The following is a 21,043-nucleotide window of genomic DNA, read 5'->3' on the forward strand; positions in this document are numbered from 1 at the left end:
CTTCATTGATTTATTTTTTCTATGGGGCTTTTGACTACTCTAACATTCCCCGCTCTGAAGAGGTAACCCTAAAATCTTTTAAGGATTAGATAGAAGCTCCCAAATACTTTCAACATTTTTGGTCTTTGGAATGGAGTATGTTGCTAAGAGACCCAAGGACATTGTGAGTTTTAGCCAAGAAACTGGCAACTTTTCTTTGGGGTCTTTTTACCCTAACTGCCTAGCCGATTTCTACCTCCTATTCTTATCACTCCATTCTTTGAAGGGGTTACCCAACTTGTGGTTAGGGAATCGGGATGCAGACCGCTCTGGCTTCTTCCATGCTGAACAGGGACGCAGGGTGAGGCAATCGGAGTTTCCCCTTCAGTGGGTCTATCTAAAAGACTCCCAAATCGCATAACTCTGACCACCACGTGGAGGCAGGATCCAGGCGCTCTCAGGCAGTCCCCTGCATTGTCAGCCCCTTATGCCAGAGGGAGGTCAGAACCTGGCCCTGTTTTTTTTTTTTTTTTTTTGAGACAAGGTCTCCTTGTAGCCTCAGCTAGCCTGAAACTGGCTATATAAACCAGCCTGGCCTCATTCTCACATAGATCTGTCTGCCAAATGCTGGGACTAAAGGCATGTGCCACCATGCCCACCTCTTTTTCTAAGCTTTAAGATCATTTATTTTGAGGGAAACTAAAAGTTTTTTATTTGTTTAATTAGAAATGTGTAAACCCTCGTTAATCAGATTGAAGAAATAAATTCTAATTAGATACTTTATTTTCTGCCCCCCCCTCCACTATCCATGGTAGGTTAGATCTTTGTAGAAATACAGTGCAATGTGACTCTAGGTTTTCAAGATGTAAATCTAATGGCTGAAGGAGGAAATGCTGAGGGGATAGCAGAGGCTTGGTTAGTTGTGTAGAGGTTCTGGAGTCTGCTGAAAGTACATTAAATCTAAGATATCATAAATGATAGAAACTTCATTGCATTATATATCTCCTAGAAGGAGAGAATACTCAGGAATGAGGGACACTAATAAGTGAGCTGGCACCCAGAATTGGCATACCAAACATCTACGCTCTTGGTCAAGGATAAATAAGAAATTAACCTGGCTGAGCAGAAAGGAGACAGTAGAAACTTGTAAATCTCAACTGTGAAACTGGCTAGAGGAAGGGGGGAAAAATCTCTGAAATTCTAAACCACAAACTCCAAGTATTAGACCCAGATTCCTACCACTGGTGCCTACACAGGCCTCCCAGCAGGATTTAATCCAATTTTCAGTCAGTGTGCCTCCAGTTGACTGCAGAAGCAGTCATCATTCGTCTTACGGAAAGTTCTATTTTAATATAAACCCATGCCAAGACAGTTCCATTGTAAAAGAGTGAAATAGCTTCAGAAAGTTAATATGTGAAAAAACAGCTTTAGAATTGAAAAACAATTCTAGCAGGACCTGCTTTTCAGTTTTGTTAAGCGTGTATTTAATATTCATCATTAGGACTTAGGGACTATAAGATGTGATATGCTTCTAAATAAAATTATTTTATATAGTTTTAGGTAAAGAATCTTAGAGGGCACATATTTAAAAATTGATGATCCAGGCATGTTCTGAAAACATTTTGTTTCCATTTTATCTGGAGAGATGTACATGCTTCCTTTTCCTCTTGGTTTGCCTTGGTGTTTGCTTATGGGTTTGTTTCTCATAGCCTCTCTCACTGTACGTGAAGGATATTTATGATCTTATTTCTCTGCTGAGTAATTGAATGATCAGATAGTCAATGGTTTCATGTTTGTATACATTGCTTCTTTAGTTCTTTGATCCCTTATGTGTGAGTTTTAAATATGCTCCTCATTTGTGTTAAATAATGTAAATAATATTTTAAGATCTATGTTAACAAAAAATCCTGTTTCTAATACAGCTGCTCCATGTGATTTTTTTTTGAGTTGTTACTGTATGTTACTGGGGATTTTTAAAAAATGCAGACTTTTCCACAGGAATGAAAGAATGAAATTGAGGCTGGCCTTTCATTGGATTCAGTATCATCATCATTAATAGCTTCTGACATCTCTTTCTTGTGCTTAAGAGCTTCTCCAGAATAAAACACACAGGGTGTCTCGGCCTTTTACTTTGTTCTTCAGTTTGAAGCAGACACATTACTTCTGGCCAGCTGATTTGTTTTTTGCCTTTGACTGAAAAAAAAAAAGGTGGGAGGGGTATTTTTTTAAGTTAATCTAATCCCCAAAAGATTTGTATTAGTAATATTTAAATTTGATCCTTTATAATCTCTTGTTTCTTACAAAGCACATCACCTTTCTTCTCTAAATTCTTAGAACAGGATAATTTCTCCTCCAAGTAAAGTGCCTATGTATAAGCAGAGCAGTTACCTAACACGTAAGCCAGTGACTTAGCTGTGCTAAGTCCAAAAGACATGCCAAAGAACTCCTTTTAAAATCTTAGACATTTTTCTTCACCATAAAGCATGTAAATGTGTATCTATTTGCATGGTTTTGAGTATGGGGTTAAAGCTTTTCTTTGAAAAGGAGTCTACAAAGTAGAATTCAGTCTTGTCTTTATTGCTTATACTAAACCAACTTCCTACTGCTTTAAAAAAAAATATATATATATATGTATTCAGTTTTAAAAACATCACCAAAAGGCATGATGATACATGCCTTTACTCCCAGGAGGCAGAGGCAGGTGAATATCTGTGAGTTCAAGGCCAGCCTTGGTCTTCATAGTGAGTTCCAGGTCATCTGGGCTACAAGGAGACCCTATCTCAGAAAGACCCCCCAAAAAACAAAACAAAACAAAAAAGCCAAAATCACACCCCAAAACAAAACAAAAAAATCACCCAAATGTACTAGCTCTCAAATCCTACTGTTAAACTGATATTTGTAGTTTTATTTAGTGAAGGCTTATTATTTTATAGAAGGGGTTGCTAATGTTAAAAAAATACAACTTTAAATCATTATTCTGATGTACAGTTGACCTCTGTATCCAAGGGTTCCCCATCTGCATATTCAGTGTATCACAGAATGACAGTCATTTAAAAAGTTAAGAAATCTATACTATGCAAATGTTCTGCCTGCCATTATTCCCTGAACAATACAGTATAATGACTATTTGCCTAATATTTCAATTGTTATAAGTAATTAAGTCATCTACAATTATTTTAAGTAAATGGATATACATGGGTTATATGTAAATATACAGGATTTTGTTGTACATAAATAAGATCTTCAAACAAAACCCCACAAATAGTGAGATCATATTCTAAAGCCTATGTACTAGACTTGGAATTTCCTTATTAGTGGTTGGTTTGGTTTGGTTTGGTTTGTTGCAAGGGCTTATGTATTCCAGGCTGTCCTCAGACTTGCTTTGTAGCTGAGGGTGAACTTGAACTTCTGCTCTTTCTGCCTCCACCTCCTGAGTGCTGAATTACAGGCCACTGTTCCTACCCTACTTAGTTTTAGACATTGTTAGTCCCATTCTTTACTGAGTGTATGTAAATTAAAACTTAGTCTGTTTTTTTGTTTTTTTTTTATTACCTTTGTAGAACCTACTGGGTTGGTGACATTTACAAGACAGAGTCTTGAAGATTTTCCAGAATGGGAAAGGTAATAAAAATAACTAATGGTCCCTAGAATTACAAGGACTGTTTGATCATGAGCGGGTTCTATTTTACAACCCTTGGAAAGATTGTTTCTCAGCCTCCAGCTGCCCTGCCCTCAAGGAATTTGTTCCTATGAACGACATCATTACTAGTGCTTATTATTAGAAGGTATCTTTCTTTTTTGAGACAGGGTTTCCCTGTAGCCCCAGCTAGCCTTTGATCAAGAGTCCTTACCATGTAGACTAGACTAGACTAGGCTGGTCTCCATCTCACAGAGATCTGCCTGTCTCTGCCTCTGTCTCCCAAGTGCTGGGATTAAAGGCATGTGTCACTATTCCTGGCTAGAAAGGTACTTTTTAAATAAAAATCTGTCATTCTTTGCTACCATTTTGCCTTAGTTCAGTCTTCTGAAATGAATTTTGTTCAGAATTAAGAGGTTTTATATGAAGATGCTGATATTAAGTAGCACCTCAATATTTTTATTTAAAATTTTTTTTTTAATTTTTTTATTTTATGTGCATGCATGTATTGCCTGCATGTAAGTGCACCCATGTCATTCAATGCCTGTGGAGGACAGAAGAGGCTGTTGGAACCCCTGGAACTGGAATTATGGATAGTTGTTAGTTACCATGTAGGTGCTGGGATTCAAACCCGGGTCTTCTGCAAAACCGGTTTCAGTGTTCTTAACTGCTGAGACATCTCTTCAGCCCCAATATTTAAATGTTCTTCTTTCCTTCTTTTGGTTTATATTCTATGGCTTTTCTTTTGGAGGAAAGTATCAAGAAACATCTTATTTACTATTTTTAGAATTGACATGACAGGAACGTTGAGGTTTGGTTCTCCTTGTGTACCAAGGAGACATTTTCTAAATTCCTCACTTACTACAATTTTTTTATGTTTTGCATGCAAATGCTGTGAAGAATAATAATTGTCAGAGTTCATTTGGATTTATAAGATTTGTATTACTCTGAAATAATTAACATAGTTCTGAATCTAGGGCAAATCCCCAACGCATTAAAGAAATATGGATCAACTTTTTAAATATAGAGGGGGATATAATAAAGCTTATCATATGCATATTTGTTTATTTCATGTTATGAAATGCCATTAATTATAAATAATTTTTATCATAGTTTAAAATGCTTTGTTTAGAATTAGTGACAAAGAGGAATCACTCTTAGGGGTAATTCACTTGAAGGGACCTGTTTTCCCTGAGTGCTGTCTTCACCGATCACGCCTGTTTACTTGTGAGGTGAAAGATGAACTTCAGAAGGCTGAGTGCATGATTGAGATGATCATTAACAGAGTAGATAAAGCAAAGCAGCATGAAGTGGGGATACAGCAAAGGAAGTGTGCGTAGAATAGTGGCATAGTAGAGATGAAAGGGGCCAAGGATGTCACCTGGCCCAGCTGCCTACTGGAAATAAGTTATACTTTCCAGACAGTGTCAATGATGGGAAATTCATTGTTTTAACTCAATCTAGCCCATTGTTGGCTCCTTATATACCTAACATTGTGTTTCACTAAAATCATCTGTCTTCTAAAAACCCCTTCCCCCAATTTTTGGTTGGTTCTTTTGGCACTACACTAAGTAAATGTAACTTCTAAATTTCTTCACCATTGACCTTCTTTCGTGTATCTTTAAAACACTTTCCTAACCTCCACTTCTAACATTGAACACAAGTCCATGCAATACTTACTCATTTTTGGATCCTAAGCTTGCTTTTGACACACCCTGATACATTGGTTTTCTTAAGATATAGTGCCTAGAACTAAACATTCTGCTGTGTGTACCTTGTCCACACTAGAATATAGAAGATCACTTTTCTTCAATCTTAGTCTGAGAGACAGAAATTTAAGAATATGGTATGTTTTGTTCATGTCACTTTGATGTCAGTATTTTTTAGATAAATGTCAGTATTTTTTAGATAATTAGCAGGGCCTCTTCATTTGTGAGTAATGTAAAAGGACACCCAGCATTACAAATTGTAGAGAAGGTGCTAGTGGAAATGCAGAGACTGGAAAGGCTGCTTTATGAATGAAATGCATTAACTGCCCTGCGTGGAAACAACTGTCCCTTTACCTCTGTCTGATAGGCACAACTTTGCTTGATGCCTTTTCTAACATTTTTATTTCATTGATGTCTTTTTTTTGTTTTAGCTGCTTCGTGAGTGAGCTGGAGCATGTAATTAAATCAGTCTCCCAGTCTCCACAGAACCAGGAACATGCATGCACTTTAAGAGGGAGGATGAAGAAGAGATAAGGATTGTTGATACTGTCAAGAGTAAGGGACTGCATGGGTGTCAGGGAGTTAGAGGTGTCTAGAGTTAGAGGTCTTAATCTGTGTCTGGCACTGTCCAGTTAGCCATTTGATTATTAGTAGGTATTTTAGCCAGGCTTAGTTATCACAGAAGGCCAGAAGTCTGTCAGATTTCTGGGGCAAGAGGGCAGAGTATTTGCAAAGACCAAAATGGGAGAGTTACTAGAAAGTTGAAGGATTTATCAAACAAATAAACTACAACAGAGTTTCTGGTAATTCCCTAATTACAGTGAGAGATAGTACACAAAGCTGCCAACTTCAGTCATGGAGAATAGGTGCCAACAGATGGGATTTCTGTTTTGTAATCCTAATGGACAGTTCACAGATTTCTGGATCATACTTTTTTATCTTTTCAGTTGTAGCCTAATAGGCAATCTACCTCTGAATAAAATGGCTAGGAAACTGTGACCAACAAAAGGAAATTTAAAAAAAAAAGTGAAACCAGTCTTACAAGATGGCTTAGCAGGTAAAAGTTCCTGTGGCCAAGCCTGATGACCTGATTCTGATTCCCTGGACCTATGAGTGAAGGAGAGAATCAACTTCAACACCCACAAGTTGTCCTCTGACCTGCACACAAATGTCTTGACACACACACACATACACCAAGTAAATAAATATGTAATATAAAAATTTGTTTAAAAAATCAAACTTATAGACTTTCTACAGAAGATTATGTAATCTTTTCTAAAAGCTTTTGCATATTTTTAAGAGTTTGGATCAATGAGTTAGATTGCTCGAGTTCAGATCTTTGCTATTTTATTTATTAGCTTGAATAAGTTCCTTTAATGCTTTCTGTGCTTTCCTTTTCCATATGTAGAAGGAGACTGTGGAATTATTTTGATAATTAAATGAGTTAATTAAAATAAATACCTATGAATCTAAGTTGTACTGAACTACATTAGTTTAATGGTGTTCATCTACTAGGCTAAAGTTTTGCCATAAATATTTGTGGATTCACTAAAATTAGAAAGTTAATAAATCTCAGTAAGTAGATAATGCTTTTTAATGTAACTATCCCTACTCCAAAAATAGTATTAGATTCTTTTTTAAACATTTTATTTATTTTTATTATATGTGTATACGTGTTTTCCCTGAATATATGTAAGTGCACTTGTGTCATACAATTCCCATAAGGACAGAAGAGGGTATTGGATCCCCTGAAACTGGAGTTAAAGATGGATGTTAGCTACCATGTGGGTGCTGGGAATAGAACCCAGGTCCTCTGCAAGAGCAGCCAGTGTTCTTAACCACTGAGTCGCTTCTCCAGCTCTAATTATTAGATTCTTATTTAAGTTAGGATCTCAGATCTCAGATCTCTCTTCCTTATATCCTAGTATAACTTGTTTTTTATTTAGTAAGCAATTTGGGGGAAATTTAGCAAGGAAAAAAAAATCTTCAGTTGCTGTTAATACAATGGAATTGGTTGTCAACCTGATATAAGACAGGCCAATATTTGAGTAACCATAGTTCCTGAAAGAAAAGGAAGATGGTTGTGTATTCTGAATGTCTTAACACTTGCTAGATTTGTCTGCCAACAGACCTAATATAAAAACACCATAGATTAGAATTTCAGTGACACCCTCCCCAAACACTAGTGTTCAAACTAGTGAAATAGAGCCCATTCAAGAGCATAATCAGTTGTCAAATTTTCTATATTAGATTGCTAACTCTAGCATAATAATAAAATTTCATAGATTTTCTTCAGAAAGTTTTTTAACTCTGGAAGAAAAAGTTGAGATTATGTAGAGAAAAAGTAATGTCTGATTTTAGTGTAAATATGCACATTTATAGATTGAATAAGAAAGATTGGGAGGGTCAGTACCAAGAATGTAGCAGTAGGCATTTATTTCTGGCTTTTGAGATTGGGGTAGTTTCAGTTTTGTTTTTCATAGTCATCTATATTTTCAGATTGTCTGTTGTGAGTTACTTACCATTAAATATATATGGAAATATCTTTCTACATTGCAGATGTGAAAAACCCCTAACACGATTACATGTCACTTATGAAGGTACCATAGAAGGAAATGGCCGAGGGATGCTACAGGTAGGTAGATCTCAAAAGTGTGTGCGTGCATGTGTATGTGTAAGACTTTCTCTTGTCAAGTTTTTAACAGTAAAGAAAACTTGAAAACCTTTTTGTCTCCTAAATTGATTTAATGCAAAGAAGTATAATAGCAGAACGGAGAAAACCACCAAAAAAATCACTGTGACAGCTGCTCTTTGCCAGTGTGTGCTCATGTGCCTCTTGGAAAAGCTTTTGACAGAAAGTCTCAGGATCTGGATAGCATCAGTCCTCTTGGTTTAGGCAGTGACTGTAGATTGACAGGGAAGAAGTTTCCCAGGGTATGGTCTTGACAAGCTGTCAGCAGGCAGTTTTGTTCTCTTTTTTTTTTGTAAGGCTTGTTTTTGCCCCAATCTATGACCAGTTTGAGACATTTTTATGCCACCAAAAGACTTACTTAGATCTAGGAGGCAGACATGTAAGGCTGATTGAGAAAACAGACTTCTCTCCTATGTGTAACACATCCAAGCACATCAAGTGGCTGTCTGTACTAATGTCTTTCCCTATTAAAGAGCACATGATCCTTCTAGTCCTTCGTCTTTGTTAAGAAGTTGTTACTGCCATTGCTCTTTCAAAAGTCTGGTAAGAATAATACTTAAGAAGCTAGGCATGGTGACATATCCCTATAATCCTCGCATTTGAGAGGCTGAGACAGAAGCGTCACAAGGTCAAAGCCGGTCTGGGCTGCATCGCAACACCTTGTCTGAAAAATAGAAACAAGGCCAGCCTGAGCTACGTAGCAAAACCCTGTCCAAGAAATGGAAGAAGGTAACACATTACTGTAGCTATAAAATGTAACATCTAACCTGAGCATATTTTCCTTTGATTTATAGTAATTAAAAAAATAAAAACTAATCAGAGAAAAAAAGGTTAGTGCTATGTTTTTAAAAATATGTATAAAGCATTGTAAACTTAGTTTTCTTTGGAAGAAACTTGCTTATCGTTTCATTTGTACTGAAAATAGCTGATTTTTCCTGCTCCATATTTATTGGGCCAGAAGCTTTAAAAAAAGCAATTGTCAGAAAGTAGATTTATTTGTATGTAGTTACCTTGTACATATGTTGTATGTTCCAAGTAACTAATCATATTCTTTTTTGACTGTCTTTCATGTAGACATATTTATAACTAAAATCTGTAAAGAAGCATACTGTTTTTTGTTTGTTTGTTGTAAGGTTTTGGACTACCAAAAGTAATTCTAATGATGATTGGACTTAACAAAAGAGATCTTTACCTTATCTCAAAACATCCACTTAACTATCTCATTCAATTGCAGTAGTCAGTGTTAAAAGGAACATAAAAACAAACATGCACAGCATGACATTTTCGTAAAAGTATTTTGTTATTGGTGGGGAGCACATTTAACAGTTAAGTACATTAAATAATGTATAGGTGACTGTGAGACTGCAGCATTGAGAGCTAGATAACCACTTCACCTAGAAACCAGTTAACAGCTGTCTAAATATTTAAAATACAGCTCTTTTTTAGATCATCCTTTGCTTTCATCACCTTCTGGGGGAAAGTGGGGTGCCTGCTGGTCATATGGAAGTATATTAAGGCCAAATCCAATATTAAGTCCCAGAGGTTTCTTCAGCTGGATTAAGCCTCCAAGTTCCAAGGCAAGCCCAAGTTTGTGGTCTCCAGCATTAAATCTCTTCCTGTCTTCCAGAGCAGACAGTAGAAGCTTCATACCAAGTCTCTGAGTCTTAGCGTAGCCTGCTCCAATTGAATTGAGTTGTTGACCTTCACAGAATTAAAAGTAGTAGGATACAGCTGATGTTTAGTTGCAATGCCTAAGCAAGTGCAGTTGGTACCTGATATCCATCAAGGTTTACTGGTGTCAAAATCTTCACATACTTCCTGACACATTGATCCTCCAAATTCTGTCCCATTATTGGCTTTAATATGTAACACCAAGTCCCCCGTCCTGTACTCCTTGTCAGCTTTGATTTGACAATGTCAAAGGTTATCTGGTACCCAGCAAGCCAGCCCTCACAACCCAAGACAGCTGAACAATGGATTGCAGGTCCAACAAAATCAGAATCAACGTCACACCCAAGGTTTATACATTCCCTCCTTTGTAAGAAGACTTGATTTTACCTCTTTTCTTTCCTGTGTTTGGTGTAAAGATAGAATCAGATGCCAGTTTCAAACCTTGACAAATCTGGTCTTCAGTTGCAGTTTCTGTTCCCAGCGTGTTATCATTGTTCCATTTTTCTGTGAAAGTCAGACCATACTCACACTATTTGTGTTTGTCTCTAAAATCCTGGTAACTCTGCCAGTGTCTGTATTGGAGGAACCAGATGTTGAGAAATCCATGTCACTCTATGACTGTTTTTCACATCTAACTTTACCAACCCAAACCTAGGTCCTTGGTTGAAAATCTCTCTGGCAGTTTTGCTAAGGTCAACATAGGATGGAGGAACACACATTGGTCTTGGGCAGCTTGGTGCACAGTCCACCATGGCAAGGCCATGGGGAGGAGGTGATCTGTGGGTGTCCTGCTCAATCTGTAGCCAAGGCTGCTTGCCTGCCTGTCTTGGTACACAATCCACCATGGCAAGGCCAAGGGGAGGAGGTGATCTGTGGGTGTCCTGCTCGATCTGCAGCTGAGGCTGCTTGTCTGTCTCATGGTTGTGCTTGTTTGGGTTTTGTTGTTGTTGTTGTTGTTGTTGTTGTTGTTTTGATATATTTTTTTTTTAGCTTTTAAATTTTCATACAATATTTCCCACTCACATCCCTTTCCCATCCATGCCCCACCCCCAACCCCTCACCAAACACTGTGCACTCTGCCCTGCTGAGTCCTATTCATTCAGGTGTTTGTACCCAAATATCCTTCAGTGTAAATGCATCCACTGGAGTCTAGTCAGCCCATCCAGTGGTCGTATGTAAATCATACTTTCCCTCACCCAGCAGCAACCAATCTCAAATAGTTCGCAATCTGTTGCTGACCTGCCACCTGTTTCTCACCCCCCCCCCCCCCCGGGCCCTTGTTTAATTGAGCTGATATGGATCCTGTGCTGGATGCCACCCATGCCGCAGGCACACATGAGCAAGCCTCCATTGGCCTGGAAGCCTCCACCTCATACGTTCATGAACCAGCCCTGGCTCTTAAAATCTTTCCACCTCTTCCACAATGGTTCCTGACCCTTGGGTGGGTGAGGATCCATATAGGAGTCCCATCCTACACTCTAGAGTCTCTTGTTCTCCAGAACTTGGCCAGTTGAGGCCTTCTGTGTTTAACGCACTCTGATGTATATGGAAGCCTCACTGGTGAGAGTTGAGGGGTGCATTAGCCCTCTCTCTACCCCTTATTTTGCTATGTTCCATGAACCTTGGTTGTAGGAATTCGACTACAGATGTGTCACCTAGTACCGGGTATCTCCAAGGTATATGTTCTCTATACCTGACCAGAAGCGTAACTCTGTGGTAACCTCCATCTGGTTGCAAATAGAAGTTTCTTTGATGAGTGCTATAGGCATGTCGTTTGCTCTAAGGGAGGTCTCTTCTATTTCCCACTGCATTTCCTTCCAAGCAGTTCTGGCGTCCTGGCTAAGCAGATCAAGGCTGGGAATTTGGTGGTGAGGGAGCCACCTGGATGAGAACTTAGGGATCTATGGTAGGTTGGGTGGTTAATCTGGTTTGAGAAGGTAGTCCTGGGATTAGGGTTTAAGGAATAGGAACCAGCCTGTGAGAGAAGCCTACAGGGACAGTGATGAGAGGAATGGGATAGTCCCATCACTGTCCTTCCTGTCTGTTTGGGTTTTTTAAAGAATATTTTTATTATTCCAAAGACAGACTATTTTTAACACATTTTTCTGGAAATAACTTGAAGCAGGTTACATAAAAATATATATACAATGAAGTTTAAAGGTGGAAAGTAGGTATAAGAAATCAAAGACCAGGGACTGGAGAGATGGCTCAGCAGTTAAGAACACTGACTGTTCTTGTGGAAGACCAGGGTTCAAATCCCAGCACCCACATGGCAGCTAACAACTGTCTGTAACTCCAGTTCCAGGGGATCCAGCAGCCTCTTCTGTCCTCTGTGGGCATTGCATGACATGGGTGCACTTACCTACATGCAGGCAATACACACATACACATAAATATAAAATTAAAATAATATATATATTTTTAAATCAAAGACCAAAGTTGGGCGTGGTGGCACATGTCCTCAATTCCAGCACTTGGGAGGCAGAGCCCAGCAGATCTCTGAGTTCAAGGCCAGCCTGGTACTCAGTGAACTCCAGGCCAGCTGGGGCTACAGGGAGATCCTGTCTCAAAAAGACCAGGAAAAAAAAAAAATCAAAGACCAAAGGATTTGCCAAGATGGGGTCAATTTTAGTGGAATAATGAAGGTTTTCATTAGTTCTGGGTTTTTTTTTTTTTTTAATTCCTAACTAGTTTATTGTCGCTAACAGAGCTAGGGTGGGGGTTCATTTACAGAACAGTGGGTGTGGGTGCCCCCCCATTTACAGCTGCGTTGGAAAGTCCACACTGAACTGTAGATCCTGTGACTTCCTAACAGCTGTACAAAATGGTGAGAGAGGTGCCTCATGGCTTTCTTGGCTTATACTTAGCCTCTCCCCCACATGCAGCTAAGGTTAACTGATTGGGTGGGAGGGGTAACTGACTCCCCCTCTCTTGACTCCTTGATGAGTGTGGGAAGGAGGTGTGACTATGTCTTTCTGGCATAGTGCTCTGAGGACACTTCAGTTAACACTCCACCCCTTCCTCTGGCTCTTACATTCTTTCCACCAACCTCTTCCACAAAAAACCCTGAGCCTTGGAGGGGGTGATAGGTGTGGGATGATCTTCCTCCCATGTGGTAAGGCACTGAACTTTTGGGTCTCTGCATTGTCTGTTTTCCATGGGCTATTGGCCCATTTCAGTGGGATTCCATCTACTATAAAAACACAAACAGCAAGAATCAAGAACATCTAAACAGTGGCTGCTATAATAGTTTAACCTATGGGTATAAACACAAATACCTATATTCCCCCCTGCCACAGGGGGTTGGCCTGGTGTACAGTACCAGATGTGTGTTCCACCCCCTAGGAGAGGAATTATAGCCAATCGAAAATTTGCTGGTTGTACATACGCTAGATGCACCACTTTTGCACCAGTAGAACATCTTGTTTGGTATGTTAATAGTACAACTTGTGGGGTCCATTGTTGAGCAGAATTATAGGGGACCATTCTCCCCCAGTCATCTCCATATCGCCTCTGGCACCCTGAAAGCCACCCATCCAGTGGCAGGGAGTTTTCAGCTTAGTCCAAGCTTGATTTCTCCCTTTCCCTCTCACATCATGCAGTGTCTTCAGCAATAGGGTTTTTCCATCCACTTCTGGTGTACAACCAACATTGGCAAATGGCCTTTATTGTTTTGGGTACCTCTAGGGCCCCTCAGGCCAACAGTTCACAGGGGAGCAACCCACCTCTGGCACTGGGATTTTCATTTAACAACCGTATTGCTTCTGGAAGGGCTTTCTTCCATCTCTGTAGGGTTAGGGTTACTTCTGTGCTTAAGGCTTTTTTTTTTTTTTTTTTTTTTTTTTCACTGTTTATCTGGAGAATTTTTTCCCCCTTTATTCCCATAGTTCTTTGTATAGCCCTCCTTCCCCCTTTCCCCTTTAACTACCCCCTTTTCACATATTTCTTCCTTAGTAAGACCTTTATCCTACTATTCTTCTCTCTTGGATTTGTTTGTTTGTTTTTTTTTAAAGACAGGGCTTCACTTTGTAGTTCTGGCTCTTCTTAAACTCACTTTGTAGTTCAGTGTGCCTTCAACCTTACAGTCTTTTGCCTCTGCCCTGAGTTCAGGATTGCAAGCATGTTCCACCATGCCCATTATCTTTCATTTTAAATCACTTTTTCGGATTGGTGTGGTGCACATGCCTGTAATCACAGCATCTCGGAGGATTGCTGCAAGTTCACAGCATATTAATGTTCAAGGTCTGCCTGAGCTGTATAACAAAACCCTATCGCAAATGTATGCACATTCAAACACACAGATACACACACACACACACACACACACACACACACACACAATTACTTTCTCTTAATGATTACTTGAGCTTGCAAACAAAAATACTGAATCAGTAATTTGTTCATTCTTATGAAAAAATTAATTATTCATGTAATATTTCTTCTACTTGAAAAATAATTTTTAAATATGCTTTTAAATTGTTCACTTGTATCCCTTTCTCCCACATTCCCCTCTTTATGCTGTTCTACATTAAAGTCTTGGATAAAGTGAGAGAGTCATAATGTATATAAGAACTAAGCAAAGCTGTGGTACTCAGCACCACAGGGATGCTGACCTTTCATTACAGGACAATTCAACAAGGAATCATTTACAACAGTCAAAGCTGAGATTCTCCCCACTTGCCTACAATATATTATAGATGAAATGAGGGACCTTGGCAGATTAAAGGACTACTATAAAGGCTTCTAGCACTATTAATTGCTTTTTCTACCTATGCCATGTCTCCCCAGGAGTTCAGGGAATATTGTATTGCAGTGCTCCAAAGCTCCTTGTGTAGTGTATAAATTGCATTATGTTGAATGGCAACAACAAAACCTCTCTAAGGGGTATTATCATTTCTCTTTTCATCAAGTTATAATTCAGAAGCTGAGTACTCTGAACAAGTACCTTTAAAGTAAGAGACTTGGAAAATCACTGACTGAGAGTAAAGAAACACTCATGTGCTGTATTCATGCACTGGAACAGGTTTCTCACCTGTCATAAAGAGCCTTTTATTAAGAACTTTTGTAAGTACTAGAAACTTTGAGTTTTTTCTTTTTTAAGCCCTTGCTTTATGTATTTATTTCTGTGCCCACATTTAAGTAATGAATGTTGTTGCCCCTTTAGTCAAAAAGTGAACAGTAACATTCACATTGTGTATATTTTGTGATTATTATCACGTAGTACATGTTTGATAGATCTTATCTTTTTATTTTGGTCATGTACTGATTCCAGTAGAAATGAACCAAGACTGGTCTCAACCTCCTTTTTTTCTCACTGGTATTCGCAGTCATGTTACAGTTCTGGCCATAAACTTAGCTTCTTAGTTCTAAAATTGTCCATTTCTAAAATTGCTGGGCCTCCTCTCTTCTATTTTTTTTTTTTTTTTGTTGTTGTTGTTGTTATTTTCGAGACAGGGTCTCTCCGTGACTGGCAGGAACTCGATATGGAGACCAGACTGGCCTTGATCACACACAGATCAGTCTGCCTCTGTCTCCAGAGTGCTGGGATTAAAAGCGAGTCCCATCTCTCCCAGAATGGGTCTTCTCTCTTTTTTATCACTGCCTTGTTGGAGGCTCTAAGAGTACTTGTCTAAAGTCGTCAGTAATTGTCTAACTAATCTTCTTGCTTTTAATTTACATTCTTCCAGTGGATTCTTGAAACTGAAACTATGCCCTGAATTGTCTTACTAACACACTGTTGTTAAATGAATCCTTCCCTTGAGAATTGAGTAAAAAGAAATGTCTATACCCCAGGCCACTTTTTCATCTGTAATCCCCCACATGATGTATCTTGTATTGTAGACATTATGAGGAAGCTGTTTACAATCCTCTCAAACCATTGTTCATACTTGCTCTTTCCTGATTTCCCTCAGCCTATATGTCAGCAACTCTTCCTCTTGTAAAGATACGTTGTTCCTTCCATGCTCAAATTTTACTTTATTTTACTTATTTTACTTAATTTACTCTAGAATATATACTCAGAAGTCCATTAATAAATGTCTTACCTTTCTGTTTATGTGCCTGACGCCCATCCAGATTGCAAATCCTTTGAGAACAGGAACTGTGTACCTCTTAATTTATTTTTTGTGGTGCTGGGGGTGGAACACAGATTTTTACATATATCAGACAAGTACTGATTGAGCTACATCTCCATCCCTAGGAACGTCTTATTTATATTTTAATACTTCTTATTTATATTTTTATCCCATGAATTCCTAGCAGAAGGCTTAGTAAATGTTTGTTAAATCAAATAGTTTTGGACAGGAATCACCTAGTGCCAAAAGACTTCGTATGTAGTAGGTAACTTATTAATAGACTAGTTTTGTCAAAATTGTTTTTCTGTATAAGATAAATAGTTATTGTGGATTTTTAATCCTCAGTTTTATTACTCAGGAATACAAACCCAAATATATAGTTTTCTTAAACTTATTTCAAGACTTTGTTAATAGTATGTTTCAGTATTTTCTAAGATCTTCTAGATGAAAAAGGACTACTTTGCTCCCTATTAATTTCTGGTTTTTCATGATTTTTAGACATGTTTGTTTTCTTGTTCTATTTGTCTATAAAATTTGCTTCATATTGTCATTTATTATTCATTGCTTTAGGAAGTGTGAATAAGCTTTGATAGCTCTTATATTTTATAATAATTGAAAACCTCCTTGCAGTATTTAGTAAATTCTATTTTAGTTGTGTATATATCTTTGTGATCTAACACTTTGGAGTAATCTAAGTCAAGATGGACACTCTTTCTTTGAAATAACATGACAGGTTGATTTTGATTCTCTTGAGGGTGGTGGGTCTTTATCAGTCTGGAATTGAGGTTCTCATTACATAATGTACTGCAGAGTCATAAGCTGGAGGTTCATTGCTCAACAGGTACACAGTGGAACACTCACTAGCATGCCCTAAAACAAAAACAAAAATGCTTTCAGATTAAATTGCAAATGTTAATGTAAATATTTGTTCTATGCTAGATTTTATTTTCCTCCTCCATTGGGTATATTTTAAAAATAGTATTATTCATGCAGCTTAGAGTTTAGGGTTGAATTTAGGACAAAAATCCTATACCTTTATTCTTTCACAGAAGAAAAACAACCATGAAATTTTCATTTTTTTTTTAGTTTGATTGCAATATTATAAATTAAAAGTTTGATCATTTTTAAGTTACATAAAATACATAAAGGGAGGTTGAATAGTAAATGTGTGGAATGATCTTCAAACCCCTTCAAATGAAGCTTTATCTTGATTTGTGACTCCAGGGACAGAGACAGATGAGGTTTTCAGCAAAATATTACATAAAAAAATCTTCATTTTCTAGCTTCTTGTGAACTCTGCAAAGATATTAATTGCAATGAGTTGGAAAGAGTGCCAATTTGGAGACTGGTTTTCAAGAGAAGCAAAAGGATTGGAGCTTATAGGGTGTACGATTCTTTATCGTATATAGGTATTTTAGAGCACAATTTAATATGCTGCATTTTCCCAAATAGGTGGATTTTGCAAATCGTTTTGTTGGAGGTGGTGTAACTGGTGCAGGACTTGTACAAGAAGAAATCCGCTTTTTAATCAATCCTGAGTTGATTGTTTCACGGCTCTTCACTGAGGTGCTGGATCACAATGAGTGTCTTATTATCACAGGTTAGTTGTGGAAAGTCTGCACAATAGGGTAGTTTTCCCCATTTGTGAATGCCTGTCGTGGAGATTAGAAGCTGCCCAGCCAAAGCTTTTCTCTGTTATGAGCATGACACCCAATATTTTATTTCATTTTATTTTTATCACACTTCTTTTATTTGTGGGAGGAGGGGGCATGTGTATGCCACAGTTACTGTGTGGAGGTCAGATGACAACTTGGGGAAGTCAGTTCTCTTTTTTTACCACATGAGTCCCGGAGATTGAACTCAGGCCATGAGGCTTGCAGCAAGTTCTTTTACTCATTGAGCCATCTTGCTGGCCCTAAACCTGTTTTTGTTTTGTTTTGTTTTTTATTATTTTTATTTTATATGTTTGAATATATTGCCTGAAATGCCTGCAGAGGCCAAAGAGGGTATCAGATCCCCTGGAACTGGAATTATAGAAAGTTGTTAGCTGCCATGTGGGTGTTGGGAATCAAACCTGGGTCCTCTGGAAGAAAAGTGTTCTTAACTGCTGAGCCATCTTTCCAGTATACATACCACTGTATTTGTTTGGAGGTCAAAGTACAACTTTCAGCTGTCAGTTCTCTCCTTCCACCATGTGGGTTTTGGGGATCAAACTTAGGTTGTCAGGCTTGGTGGCAGGTGCCTTTACCTGCTGAGCCATCTTAGGGACCTCAATGTATCTTTGAAAGAAGTATCATTCTTATACTTTAATTTGTTACCAAGACATAGTTTTCAGCAATTCTTTCTGCATATTTAAAATAACTGACTTGTGTTTTCTAGTCAGTCCAGCGTCAGTTACTTTGACTACTATATTCCTGGATGTGACACATACCATCTCATTGTTCCCATGTGTCATGGTTTTGTTGCTGATGAGATAATTACAGAATGGAAACTCTAGAAATTAGGTGTTTTTTTCCTCTCATCAGAGTTCATTGTTACTAGTGTATGTTGTTTGTTTAGTGATTTTTAACAAATTCTGTAAAGTATCCTTTCTTGAGTGCCATCCCTGGAGTTACATTAGTGGTCAGCTAGTGGTTGTACTGCAATGTTAAATGGTGGGAGCAGTAAGTTTCCCACTTTGCTGCAGTGCTCTGTAGGTACCATCAGCATTTCACTGGGTCATCTTGGCCTTCCCTTCCTCCTTCCACAAACCCTTAAGAGCAGCCAGGAAAGCTGAAGGCTACCTCAGGTTTGTCCTGAGTATTTGTATCACATGGTTTTCTGGATGTGCAGGAATATGTTAGAACTTTTCTAAGCTCCTTGTAGACGTAGCGTTTTTCCTTTTGAAGCTTTTGCCAAGGGCAGCCTCAATGTTAAGCAATTTGCCTGTGCTGTTTTGTTTAGCTTTTGGAGATTCGGCTTTTCACACTGGGCAAGCCCCAAGTTTGTCAAGTCAAGACAGCCTTCTTTCTGAGAGGTCTCCCCAGGGGAAGGTCTAATGGCAATTCTCAGAAAATGGGACTTTGAAGGCGCTTCAGCACTCTTGTGTTGGTTACTGGGCTGGTTTCCACAGTGGTTAATACAGTTTTAAAGGGCAGCATAGAGCTTGGGAGAATTATTTCACATTGTTTAGGCATCTTTATTTTTATGAGCCTGACATTCTGGTGAAGTAAGGTAAAAAACAATTTGTTAATTTAGTTTATTTAAGATTAGAACCTCAGCAAAAGGAATTTGAATTTCATCCACAATTCTGAAGTTGTTAGACCCCTTTGCTCACAGCATTGCCTCAGCTCCCGCGTATGGATCATTCTGTTGACATTTGTTGATTATCGTGTAGGTACATAAAAATGAGGGAAAGACTGGCATACACCTGTTGTTGGGCAACTGAGTACTTTGAATATTTGTCTTATACACTATTTTAATGAACTCTGAAAGTCAGAACCATGACTGTTCCCATCATTTAGTTAATGATAATTTTAAAAGCTTTTTAATTTTTTAGCAGATTTGAATTAAAGACTCACAGAAAAATATCCCATCGATTTTCAAGATGAATTTACATACTTAAAACTAAAAAAAAAAGCCCTTAGTAAAATGCTGGCCATTTAAATTCAAAGCCAGTTTCTTTCATTTACTTTGTCAGATGATAGGAAAAGAGTTCTTTGTTATCTACCATGAATGTTCTTAAAGTGTGTCACTTTGCTTGGGAGTATTAGAAAGAAAACATTAGAATATCTTTCTTTTTTTTTTTTTAAGAATAAATAGCTTGTCCCCAGCTTAAGAAAGGCTCAATCTGGAGTTGTCTCTGATCTCTGCCTTACCTCCAGCCATTGTAAAATGAGAGGAGATCTGTGACTTGCAGATCTGTGACTTGCCTTCAGATTTGTAATTACCTCAAGCTAAGGACATTTGGGGTGACTTTTAACTCAGCCTTTTCCCCATATCCACTTAACTTTATTATAGTGCTTCCTAATTAATATCTGTAATGTGATGTTCCCTTAATGGAAATGGCCATTTCATCATCTATTTGATGTCTGGATTTCTGCCATCTCCCTTCTTAGGAGACTCTTAACTGTGTACTGCAATCTATCTGCCTGATCAGTGCCATCCCTTCAACGATGCATCTAAGCTCAGTGAGCTAATAGCTGTGACTGTGCTGCCTGAATCTATGTAAGAGTTTTTAGAATTGGAAATAGATTGAATTTGTCATCATTGTGGGAAATCTGGTTGCTATCAGACTTTTAAATGAGCATGAAACAGGTCATGCAAACAGCCAAATACTTTTGCTCAGACAGTGCTATCTCTGTTTGCTGTGATCCTCCCTGTAGTAGCTATAAGTTAAAACCTTTTGGAAGTGTGATTGGAGTGAAAGATTTAAACTGTCTTTTTTCCATCTGTTATGCGTTCTTCCGTGGTGTCCAGAAAGTAGCTTAGATATTAAAGGTGTTGAGGGACTTGTTTGGTGAGCACATAGAGCAGGTGCCTACACATGAGACTCAGTAAGAGAAGACTAGTATATTTAACATAAAATCCGCCCAGCAGTGAATCAGATCACTGTAGGTCTTTTCTGTCAGCAGAACTGATAGATTGACTGCAAGTAGACATCATTGCTTATAGTTCTGATGCCAGGGCACTCCTCACCACAGATACAGCCCATCACTACATGGCACCAGCTTGTTGGGAGATATTCAGGTCCAGTTGGAGTTTTCAAAGTGTTTGGAGATCAAATATTTGTATGATTATCTTTTCAAAATATTTATTAGCAATGAAGACTGAAGGGGAGAGAGTTCTGTCTACTCCATAATAGCCACTATATGAATGATGCTAATGAAATTTCTGTAGACATCTTTCATATAAACTCTTTTTTTTTTTTTTTGGTCTTTTTGAGACAGGGTCTCCCTGTAGCCCCAGCTGGCCTGGAACTCACTATGTAGACCAGGCTGACCACGAACTCACAGAGATCCGCCTGTCTCTGCCTCCCTAGTGCTGGGACTAAAGGCATGTTCACCAGGCCTGGCTCTCATAAACTCTTTCCAAGGGCACAACTCATTGACAAAAAGAACTGTTCAATCTGCTAACATTTTCCCCTGTTCACCATAAACTTTTATTCATCGTATAAGGAAATAATAAATATATTTTACTAAGTCTAAAAGCTCGTAATGCTGTCGTGAACTCTTGATAAGATTTTAATGGGGTCATTCTAGTTTTCCCCTTAAGTGAAAGTCTGTCTGGACTATGAATTTTT

The 21,043-nt window shown here is 38.3% G+C and overlaps 1 protein-coding gene and 1 pseudogene across 1 annotated transcript in view; one reads left to right on the forward strand and one right to left on the reverse strand.

Annotated features, from left to right (window-relative positions):
- Positions 1 to 21,043, forward strand: part of Parg (poly(ADP-ribose) glycohydrolase) — a 123,554-nt gene that overhangs the window by 68,474 nt on the left and 34,037 nt on the right. Inside the window, exons 12-14 of the mRNA XM_008834110.3 lie at positions 3,540 to 3,600; positions 7,885 to 7,960; positions 17,215 to 17,362. Of these exons, the coding sequence (XP_008832332.1) occupies positions 3,540 to 3,600; positions 7,885 to 7,960; positions 17,215 to 17,362 (285 nt within the window). The remainder of the gene's footprint in view (positions 1 to 3,539; positions 3,601 to 7,884; positions 7,961 to 17,214; positions 17,363 to 21,043) is intronic.
- Positions 9,465 to 10,440, reverse strand: LOC103735032 (annotated as a pseudogene).

Source organism: Nannospalax galili, unplaced genomic scaffold (genome assembly GCF_000622305.1).
Source record: "Nannospalax galili isolate Female #2095 unplaced genomic scaffold, S.galili_v1.0 scaffold996, whole genome shotgun sequence".
Taxonomy (NCBI): Eukaryota; Metazoa; Chordata; class Mammalia; order Rodentia; family Spalacidae; genus Nannospalax; species Nannospalax galili.